We start from the raw sequence: 13,351 nt of genomic DNA, 5'->3' as shown, positions 1-13,351 counted from the left end.
GGGTTGAGACTGGGGGTGGAGACTGGGTAGAGGGGTAGCGACTGGGGGTGGAGACTGGGATAGAGGGGTAGAGACTGGGGGTGGAGACTGGGATAGAGGGGTAGCGACTGGGGGTGGAGACTGGGATAGAGGGGTAGAGACTGGTGGTGGAGACTGTGGTGGGCTGGAAGGGTGGAGACTGGGTAAGGGGGTAGAGACTGGGTAAGGGGGTAGAGACTGGGTAAGGGGGTAGAGACTGGGTAAGGGGGTAGAGACTGGGTAAGGGGGTACAGACTGGGTAAGGGGGTACAGACTGGGTAAGGGGGTACAGACTGGGTAAGGGGGTAGAGACTGGGTAAGGGGGTAGAGACTGGGTAAGGGGGTAGAGACTGGGTAAGGGGGTAGAGACTGGGTAAGGGGGTACAGACTGGGTAAGGGGGTACAGACTGGGTAAGGGGGTACAGACTGGGTAAGGGGGTACAGACTGGGTAAGGGGTACAGACTAGGTAAAGGGGTTGTCTTATTGTGTTTAAACAGATGAACAAATTGTTGTTGATTAGTTGTCTGCTAAAGTATCAGATGAACGATTCACTATGTTAATGTGTGTGTGTAGTCGGGGTCGTTCCGTAGCTACCTGGTGCAGGAGGACCTGGTCGTGACGGAGCGTGTTGATGATGTCACAGAGATGGGCTTCTATATCCGGCGGCTGTGTGAGGGGAAGGAAACCTATAGGATGCAGCGCCGCAGTGACCTCACAGGTGGGTTTGTGTGTGTTACAAGTGTGTGTGTGTGTGTGTGTTGAAAGCGTGTGTGTTACTGTGTGTGTGTGTGTGTGTGTGTGTGTGTGTGTGTGTGTTGAAAGCGTGTGTGTTACTGTGTGTGTGTCTGTGTGTGTTATAGGGTTGACCCCGACAAAAAAAAAATATTGATTGACCGAGAGTCGTCTGTTCTATCCTGTGTGTTTTAATCAACTACAGTATAGACTCATCCTGTGTTTTAATCAACTACAGTATAGACTCATCCTGTGTGTTTTAATCAACTACAGTATACAGTATAGACTCATCATGTGTTTTAATCAACTACAGTATAGGCTCATCATATGTGTGTTAATTTAATCAACAACAATATACAGTATAGACACATCCTGTGTGTTTTAATTTAATCAATTACAGTATACAGTATAGACACATCCTGTGTGTTTTAATCAACTACAGTATAGACTCACCCTGTGTTTTAATCAACTACAGTATAGACTCATCCTGTGTGTTTTAATCAACTACAGTATACACACATCCTGTGTGTTTTAATCAACTACAGTATAGACTCATCCTGTGTGTTTTAATCAACTACAGTATAGACTCATCCTGTGTGTTTTAATCAACTACAGTATAGACACATCCTGTGTGTTTTAATCAACTACAGTATAGACTCATCCTGTGTGTTTTAATTTAATCAATTACAGTATACAGTATAGACTCATCCTGTGTGTTTTAATCAACTACAGTATAGACTCATCCTGTGTGTTTTAATCAACTACAGTATAGACTCATCCTGTGTGTTTTAATCAACTACAGTATAGACTCATCCTGTGTGTTTTAATCAACTACAGTATAGACTCATCCTGTGTGTTTTAATCAATTACAGTATAGACTCATCCTGTGTGTTTTAATCAACTACAGTATACACACATCCTGTGTGTTTTAATCAACTACAGTATAGACTCATCCTGTGTGTTTTAATCAACTACAGTATAGACTCATCCTGTGTGTTTTAATCAACTACAGTATAGACACATCCTGTGTGTTTTAATCAACTACAGTATAGACTCATCCTGTGTGTTTTAATTTAATCAATTACAGTATACAGTATAGACTCATCCTGTGTGTTTTAATCAACTACAGTATAGACTCATCCTGTGTGTTTTAATCAACTACAGTATAGACTCATCCTGTGTGTTTTAATCAACTACAGTATAGACTCATCCTGTGTGTTTTAATCAACTACAGTATAGACTCATCCTGTGTGTTTTAATCAATTACAGTATAGACTCATCCTGTGTGTTTTAATCAACTACAGTATAGACGCATCCTGTGTGTTTTAATCAACTACAGTATAGACTCATCCTGTGTGTTTTAATCAATTACAGTATAGACTCAGCCTGTGTGTTTTAATCAACTACAGTATAGACTCATCCTGTGTGTTTTAATCAACTACAGTATAGACGCATCCTGTGTGTTTTAATCAACTACAGTATAGACGCATCCTGTGTGTTTTAATCAACTACAGTATAGACTCATCCTGTGTGTTTTAATCAGCTACAGTATAGACTCATCCTGTGTGTTTTAATCAACTACAGTATAGACTCATCCTGTGTGTTTTAATCAACTACAGTATAGACTCATCCTGTGTGTTTTAATCAACTACAGTATAGACTCATCCTGTGTGTTTTAATCAACTACAGTATAGACTCATCCTGTGTGTTTTAATCAACTACAGTATAGACTCATCCTGTGTGTTTTAATCAACTACAGTATAGACTCATCCTGTGTGTTTTAATCAACTACAGTATAGACTCATCCTGTGTGTTTTAATCAACCACAGTATAGATTCATCCTGTGTGTTTTAATCAACCACAGTATAGACTCATCCTGTGTGTTTTAATCAACCACAGTATAGACTCATCCTGTGTGTTTTAATCAACCACAGTATAGACTCACCCTGTGTGTTTTAATCAACCACAGTATAGACTCATCCTGTGTGTTTTAATCAACCACAGTATAGACTCATCCTGTGTGTTTTAATCAACCACAGTATAGACTCATCCTGTGTGTTTTAATCAACCACAGTATAGACTCATCCTGTGTGTTTTAATCAACCACAGTATAGACTCATCCTGTGTGTTTTAATCAACCACAGTATAGACTCATCCTGTGTGTTTTAATCAACTACAGTATAGACTCATCCTGTGTGTTTTAATCAACTACAGTATAGACGCATCCTGTGTGTTTTAATCAACTACAGTATAGACGCATCCTGTGTGTTTTAATCAACTACAGTATAGACGCATCCTGTGTGTTTTAATCAACTACAGTATAGACTCATCCTGTGTGTTTTAATCAACTAGAGTATAGACTCATCCTGTGTGTTTTAATCAACTACAGTATAGACTCATCCTGTGTGTTTTAATCAACTACAGTATAGACTCATCCTGTGTGTTTTAATCAACCACAGTATAGACTCATCCTGTGTGTTTTAATCAACCACAGTATAGACTCATCCTGTGTGTTTTAATCAACCACAGGATAGACTCATCCTGTGTGTTTTAATCAACCACAGGATAGACTCATCCTGTGTGTTTTAATCAAATCAACTATTTCACTGAGCTGGTCTGATGCTTTCAGGGCACTGTTTGATGAAATAATTAAGACACACAAATGACTAGAGGCAGTCCAACCGCAATTGATTTGATTGGGCCAGGCCGGGCTCAGACTTGCTTGACTGTGAAAAAAATCAATATGACAGCGAGTGACTGACTAGCACCCTTTTTCTCTATCTCCTCCCTGCTGCAGCGACCGCCACAAAATTTTTTAGTGATCCAATTGACATTTTAGTCATTTAGCAGACGCTCTTATCCAGAGCGACTTACAATACATTTTTCATACTGGCCCCACCAACAGTAACACATAACATCAACAGTAACACAGAACATCAACAGTAACACAGAACATCAACAGTAACACAGAACATCAACAGTAACACAGAACATCAACAACCACAGAACATCAACAGTAACACAGAACATCAACATAACCACATAACATCAACAGTAACACAGAACATCAACATAACCACATAACATCAACAGTAACACAGAACATCAACATAACATCAACATATCAACATAACCACAGAACATCAACAGTAACACATAACATCAACAGTAACACAGAACATCAACAGTAAAACAGAACATCAACATAACCACAGAACATCAACATATCAACATAACCACAGAACATCAACAGTAACACATAACATCAACATAACCACAGAACATCAACAGTAAAACAGAACATCAACATAACCACAGAACATCAACATATCAACATAACCACAGAACATCAACATAACCACAGAACATCAACAGTAACACATAACATCAACAGTAACACAGAACAGTAACACAGAACATCAACATAACCACAGAACATCAACAGTAACACATAACATCAACAGTAACACATAACATCAACAGTAACACATAACATCAACAGTAACACATAACATCAACAGTAACACATAACATCAACAGTAACACAGAACAGTAACACAGAACATCAACATAACCACAGAACATCAACAGTAACACAGAACATCAACAGTAACACATAACATCAACATAACCACAGAACATCAACATAACCACAGAACATCAACATAACCACAGAACATCAACAGTAACACATAACATCAACAGTAACACAGAACATCAACATAACCACAGAACATCAACAGTAACACAGAACATCAACAGTAACACAGAACATCAACAGTAACACAGAACATCAACATAACCACAGAACATCAACAGTAACACATAACATCAACATAACCACAGAACATCAACAGTAACACATAACATCAACATAACCACAGAACATCAACAGTAACACATAACATCAACAGTAACACATAACATCAACAGTAACACATAACATCAACAGTAACACAGAACATCAACAGTAACACAGAACATCAACAGTAACACAGAACATCAACAGTAACACAACATCAACAGTAACACATAACATCAACAGTAACACATAACATCAACAGTAACACAGAACAGTAACATAGAACATCAACAGTAACACAGAACATCAACAGTAACACAGAACATCAACAGTAACACAGAACATCAACAGTAACACAGAACATCAACAGTAACACATAACATCAACAGTAACACAGAACATCAACATAACCACAGAACATCAACATAACCACAGAACATCAACAGTAACACAGAACATCAACAGCATGGCGTTTGCAACGCCAGGGTTGTGGGTTCGATTCCCACGGGGGCCAGTATGAAAAATAAAAAATAATGTATGCACTCACTTAACTGTAAGTCGCTCTGGATAAGAGCGTCTGCTAAATGACTAAAATGTAAATGTAAATGTAACACATAACATCAACAGTAACACATAACATCAACAGTAACACAGAACATCAACAGTAACACAGAACATCAACAGTAACACAGAACATCAACAGTAACACAGAACATCAACAACCACACATAACATCAACAGTAACACAGAACATCAACAGTAACACAGAACATCAACATAACCACATAACATCAACAGTAACACAGAACATCAACATAACCACAGAACATCAACAGTAACACAGAACATCAACAGTAACACAGAACATCAACAGTAACAGAACATCAACAGTAACACATAACATCAACAGTAACACAGAACATCAACATAACCACAGAACATCAACAGTAACACAGAACATCAACATAACCACATAACATCAACAGTAACACAGAACATCAACATAACCACATAACATCAACAGTAACACAGAACATCAACATAACATCAACATATCAACATAACCACAGAACATCAACATAACCACAGAACATCAACAGTAACACATAACATCAACAGTAACACAGAACATCAACAGTAACACATAACATCAACATAACCACAGAACATCAACAGTAAAACAGAACATCAACATAACCACAGAACATCAACATATCAACATAACCACAGAACATCAACATAACCACAGAACATCAACAGTAACACATAACATCAACAGTAACACATAACATCAACATAACCACAGAACATCAACAGTAACACAGAACATCAACAGTAACACATAACATCAACATAACCACAGAACATCAACATAACCACAGAACATCAACAGTAACACATAACATCAACAGTAACACAGAACATCAACATAACCACAGAACATCAACAGTAACACAGAACATCAACATAACCACAGAACATCAACAGTAACACATAACATCAACATAACCACAGAACATCAACAGTAACACAGAACATCAACAGTAACACAGAACATCAACAGTAACACAGAACATCAACAGTAACACAGAACATCAACATAACCACAGAACATCAACAGTAACACATAACATCAACATAACCACAGAACATCAACAGTAACACAGAACATCAACAGTAACACAGAACATCAACAGTAACACAGAACATCAACAGTAACACAGAACAGTAACACATAACATCAACAGTAACACAGAACAGTAACACAGAACATCAACAGTAACACAGAACATCAACAGTAACACAGAACATCAACAGTAACACAGAGCATCAACAGTAACACAGAACAGTAACACAGAACATCAACAGTAACACAGAACATCAACAGTAACACAACATCAACAGTAACACAGAACAGTAACACATAACATCAACAGTAACACATAACATCAACAGTAACACAGAACAGTAACACAGAACATCAACAGTAACACAGAACATCAACAGTAACACAGAACATCAACAGTAACACAGAACATCAACAGTGTTTATCGCGCTGTCCGTGTTGCTGAAGCTGCAACATAATTACAGCCATTTCTGACTGAAAAGTTATGTTACCGAAATCCCTCATTTGTTTAGAAAAAACATTCCCTATTCCCTCAACCATTGCTTTCTTTACGTGAAACATGTATGCATCACATGCACGTGACCGATAGGGCCTGACCTATAGCATATCATAACCACATCAATAAATATTCAGTGGCAGGGACTGGGAGACTAGTCAGGATCAAGGGAAAGATGAACGGAGCAAAGTACAGAGAGATCCTTGATGATTAAGTCTCCCGAGTGGCGCAGTGGTCTAAGGCACTGCATCGCAGTGCTAGCTGTGCCACTAGAGATCCTGGTTCGAATCCAGGCTCTGTCGTAGCTGGCCGTGACCGGGAGACCCATGGGGCGGCGCACAATTGGCCCAGCGTCGTCCAGGGTAGGGGAGGGAATGGCCGGCAGGGATGCATCTCAGTTGGTAGACCAATGCCAGGGTTGTGTGTTCGATTCCCAAGGAATAGACGCATCCTGTGTGTTTTAATCAACTACAGTATAGACTCATCCTGTGTGTTTTAATCAATTACAGTATAGACTCATCCTGTGTGTTTTAATCAACTACAGTATAGACGCATCCTGTGTGTTTTAATCAACTACAGTATAGACGCATCCTGTGTGTTTTAATCAACTACAGTATAGACTCATCCTGTGTGTTTTAATCAACTACAGTATAGACTCATCCTGTGTGTTTTAATCAACTACAGTATAGACTCATCCTGTGTGTTTTAATCAACTACAGTATAGACTCATCCTGTGTGTTTTAATCAACTACAGTATAGACTCATCCTGTGTGTTTTAATCAACTACAGTATAGACTCATCCTGTGTGTTTTAATCAACCACAGTATAGACTCATCCTGTGTGTTTTAATCAACCACAGTATAGACTCATCCTGTGTGTTTTAATCAACCACAGTATAGACTCATCCTGTGTGTTTTAATCAACCACAGTATAGACTCATCCTGTGTGTTTTAATCAACCACAGTATAGACTCATCCTGTGTGTTTTAATCAACCACAGTATAGACTCATCCTGTGTGTTTTAATCAACCACAGTATAGACTCATCCTGTGTGTTTTAATCAACCACAGTATAGACTCATCCTGTGTGTTTTAATCAACCACAGTATAGACTCATCCTGTGTGTTTTAATCAACTACAGTATAGACACATCCTGTGTGTTTTAATCAACTACAGTATAGACTCATCCTGTGTGTTTTAATTTAATCAATTACAGTATACAGTATAGACTCATCCTGTGTGTTTTAATCAACTACAGTATAGACTCATCCTGTGTGTTTTAATCAACTACAGTATAGACTCATCCTGTGTGTTTTAATCAACTACAGTATAGACACATCCTGTGTGTTTTAATCAACTACAGTATAGACACATCCTGTGTGTTTTAATCAACTACAGTATAGACTCATCCTGTGTGTTGTAATCAACTACAGTATAGACTCATCCTGTGTGTTTTAATCAACTACAGTATAGACACATCCTGTGTGTTTTAATCAACTACAGTATAGACACATCCTGTGTGTTTTAATCAACTACAGTATAGACTCATCCTGTGTGTTTTAATCAATTACAGTATAGACTCATCCTGTGTGTTTTAATCAACTACAGTATAGACGCATCCTGTGTGTTTTAATCAACTACAGTATAGACGCATCCTGTGTGTTTTAATCAACTACAGTATAGACTCATCCTGTGTGTTTTAATCAATTACAGTATAGACTCATCCTGTGTGTTTTAATCAACTACAGTATAGACTCATCCTGTGTGTTTTAATCAACTACAGTATAGACTCATCCTGTGTGTTTTAATCAACTACAGTATAGACTCATCCTGTGTGTTTTAATCAACTACAGTATAGACTCATCCTGTGTGTTTTAATCAACTACAGTATAGACTCATCCTGTGTGTTTTAATCAACCACAGTATAGACTCATCCTGTGTGTTTTAATCAACCACAGTATAGACTCATCCTGTGTGTTTTAATCAACCACAGGATAGACTCATCCTGTGTGTTTTAATCAACCACAGTATAGACTCATCCTGTGTGTTTTAATCAACTACAGTATAGACTCATCCTGTGTGTTTTAATCAAATCAACTATTTCACTGAGCTGGTCTGATGCTTTCAGGGCACTGTTTGATGAAATAATTAAGACACACAAATGACTAGAGGCAGTCCAACCGCAATTGATTTGATTGGGCCAGGCCGGGCTCAGACTTGCTGCACTGTGAAAAAAATCAATATGACAGCGAGTGACTGACTAGCACCCTTTTTCTCTATCTCCTCCCTGCTGCAGCGACCGCCACAACATTTTTTAGTGATCCAATTGACATTTTAGTCATTTAGCAGACGCTCTTATCCAGAGCGACTTACAATACATTTTTCATACTGGCCCCCCCAACAGTAACACATAACATCAACAGTAACACAGAACATCAACAGTAACACAGAACATCAACAGTATCACAGAACATCAACAGTAACACAGAACATCAACAGTAACACAGAACATCAACAGTAACACAGAACATCAACAGTAACACAGAACATCAACAGTAACACAGAACATCAACAACCACAGAACATCAACAGTAACACAGAACATCAACATAACCACATAACATCAACAGTAACACAGAACATCAACATAACCACATAACATCAACAGTAACACAGAACATCAACATAACATCAACATATCAACATAACCACAGAACATCAACAGTAACACATAACATCAACAGTAACACATAACATCAACAGTAACACAGAACATCAACAGTAAAACAGAACATCAACATAACCACAGAACATCAACATATCAACATAACCACAGAACATCAACAGTAACACATAACATCAACATAACCACAGAACATCAACAGTAAAACAGAACATCAACATAACCACAGAACATCAACATATCAACATAACCACAGAACATCAACATAACCACAGAACATCAACAGTAACACAAAACATCAACAGTAACACAGAACAGTAACACAGAACATCAACATAACCACAGAACATCAACAGTAACACATAACATCAACAGTAACACATAACATCAACAGTAACACATAACATCAACAGTAACACAGAACAGTAACACAGAACATCAACATAACTACAGAACATCAACAGTAACACAGAACATCAACAGTAACACATAACATCAACATAACCACAGAACATCAACATAACCACAGAACATCAACAGTAACACATAACATCAACAGTAACACAGAACATCAACATAACCACAGAACATCAACAGTAACACAGAACATCAACAGTAACACAGAACATCAACAGTAACACAGAACATCAACATAACCACAGAACATCAACAGTAACACATAACATCAACATAACCACAGAACATCAACAGTAACACATAACATCAACAGTAACACATAACATCAACAGTAACACATAACATCAACAGTAACACAGAACATCAACAGTAACACATAACATCAACAGTAACACATAACATCAACAGTAACACATAACATCAACAGTAACACAGAACATCAACAGTAACACAGAACAGTAACATAGAACATCAACAGTAACACAGAACATCAACAGTAACACAGAACATCAACAGTAACACATAACATCAATTCTAACACATAACATCAACAGTAACACATAACATCAACAGTAACACATAACATCAACAGTAACACAGAACAGTAACATAGAACATCAACAGTAACACAGAACATCAACAGTAACACAGAACATCAACAGTAACACAGAACATCAACAGTAACACATAACATCAACAGTAACACAGAACATCAACATAACCACAGAACATCAACAGTAACACAGAACATCAACAGCATGGCGTTTGCAACGCCAGGGTTGTGGGTTCGATTCCCACGGGGGCCAGTATGAAAAATAAAAAATAATGTATGCACTCACTTAACTGTAAGTCGCTCTGGATAAGAGCGTCTGCTAAATGACTAAAATGTAAATGTAAATGTAACACATAACATCAACAGTAACACATAACATCAACAGTAACACAGAACATCAACAGTAACACAGAACATCAACAGTAACACAGAACATCAACAACCACAGAACATCAACAGTAACACATAACATCAACAGTAACACAGAACATCAACAGTAACACAGAACATCAACATAACCACATAACATCAACAGTAACACAGAACATCAACATAACCACATAACATCAACAGTAACACAGAACATCAACATAACCACAGAACATCAACAGTAACACAGAACATCAACAGTAACACAGAACATCAACAGTAACACAGAACATCAACAACCACAGAACATCAACAGTAACACATAACATCAACAGTAACACAGAACATCAACATAACCACAGAACATCAACAGTAACACAGAACATCAACATAACCACATAACATCAACAGTAACACAGAACATCAACATAACCACATAACATCAACAGTAACACAGAACATCAACATAACATCAACATATCAACATAACCACAGAACATCAACATAACCACAGAACATCAACAGTAACACATAACATCAACAGTAACACAGAACATCAACAGTAACACATAACATCAACATAACCACAGAACATCAACAGTAAAACAGAACATCAACATAACCACAGAACATCAACATATCAACATAACCACAGAACATCAACATAACCACAGAACATCAACAGTAACACATAACATCAACAGTAACACATAACATCAACATAACCACAGAACATCAACAGTAACACAGAACATCAACAGTAACACATAACATCAACATAACCACAGAACATCAACATAACCACAGAACATCAACAGTAACACAGAACATCAACATAACCACAGAACATCAACAGTAACACAGAACATCAACATAACCACAGAACATCAACAGTAACACAGAACATCAACATAACCACAGAACATCAACAGTAACACAGAACATCAACAGTAACACAGAACATCAACAGTAACACAGAACATCAACATAACCACAGAACATCAACAGTAACACATAACATCAACATAACCACAGAACATCAACAGTAACACAGAACATCAACAGTAACACAGAACATCAACAGTAACACAGAACATCAACAGTAACACAGAACAGTAACACATAACATCAACAGTAACACAGAACATCAACAGTAACACAGAACAGTAACACAGAACATCAACAGTAACACAGAACATCAACAGTAACACAGAACATCAACAGTAACACAGAACATCAACAGTAACACAGAACAGTAACACAGAACATCAACAGTAACACAGAACATCAACAGTAACACAGAACATCAACAGTAACACAACATCAACAGTAACACAGAACAGTAACACATAACATCAACAGTAACACAGAACAGTAACACAGAACATCAACAGTAACACAGAACATCAACAGTAACACAGAACAGTAACACAGAACATCAACAGTAACACAGAACATCAACAGTAACACAGAACATCAACAGTAACACAGAACATCAACAGTGTTTATCGCGCTGTCCGTGTTGCTGAAGCTGCAACATAATTACAGCCATTTCTGACTGAAAAGTTATGTTACTGAAATCCCTCATTTGTTTAGAAAAAACATTCCCTATTACCTCAACCATTGCTTTCTTTACGTGAAACATGTATGCATCACATGCACGTGACCGATAGGGCCTGACCTATAGCATATCATAACCACATCAATAAATATTCAGTGGCAGGGACTGGGAGACTAGTCAGGATCAAGGGAAAGATGAACGGAGCAAAGTACAGAGAGATCCTTGATGATTAAGTCTCCCGAGTGGCGCAGTGGTCTAAGGCACTGCATCGCAGTGCTAGCTGTGCCACTAGAGATCCTGGTTCGAATCCAGGCTCTGTCGTAGCTGGCCGTGACCGGGAGACCCATGGGGCGGCGCACAATTGGCCCAGCGTCGTCCAGGGTAGGGGAGGGAATGGCCGGCAGGGATGCATCTCAGTTGGTAGACCAATGCCAGGGTTGTGGGTTCGATTCCCACGGGGGGCCAGTATGAAAAAAATAAAAAATAATGCACTCACTAACTGTAAGTCTCTCTGGAGAAGAGCGTCTGCTAAATGACTAAAATGTAAGTTGGGTTTCCTCTCTCCTCACTTTTCTTAGACAATAAGGGCTGTTTTCCCGTCTCTTTCTGCATTGTTCTCAACACCAATATTCTGGTTAACTTTGCTATTATGCACATAGCAACATGGTCTAGGAAAAGGCGCCAATTAGACAGCGCACTGATGTTTCAGAACCACAGACAGCGACCGCTATCAAACCTGGAGAAAGCGCATTTGTTATAAAATAATATTATTTGTATTAGTGTTGCACCATTGTCCTTAACCATGTACAATTTCAGTAGCAGATGTCTTAGAGTGATGGACTGTGCCATCCCCACGGCCTCCACAATGGATCAGTCCACTCAGACAGGCTCCAATCAGACAGGTGTCTTGTACACCATGAACATGTATTTTTGTTTGCTACTGCTCGACTAAAGAAATCTGGGTCGACCAACAGTCTATCGACCAACAGCCCATCGACCTAACAATCGACCAGTCGACTAATTGGGGTCAGCCATAGATTAACTACACATCCCTAACCTGTGTGTGTATAGATTGTTGTTGTACTTGGACCTGT

General features: G+C 38.4%; 1 protein-coding gene across 1 annotated transcript in view; it reads left to right on the top strand.

Moving 5' to 3' along the window:
- LOC311121236 (integral membrane protein 2A-like) overlaps window positions 1-737 on the top strand; it is a gene marked incomplete at its 3' end in the record, with an annotated part of 28,600 nt that extends 27,863 nt beyond the window's left edge. Inside the window, exon 5 of the mRNA XM_084195748.1 lies at window positions 593-737. Coding sequence (XP_084051874.1) covers window positions 593-737 — 145 coding nt within the window. The remainder of the gene's footprint in view (window positions 1-592) is intronic.
- Between the last annotated feature and the right edge of the window lie 12,614 nt (window positions 738-13,351).

The sequence above is a fragment of the Coregonus lavaretus genome (genome assembly GCF_964263955.1).
Source record: "Coregonus lavaretus genome assembly, contig: HAP1_SCAFFOLD_862, whole genome shotgun sequence".
NCBI lineage: Eukaryota > Metazoa > Chordata > Actinopteri > Salmoniformes > Salmonidae > Coregonus > Coregonus lavaretus.
Note: the sequence above shows the minus strand (reverse complement) of the source record. Positions and strands in the feature narration are given on the sequence as shown.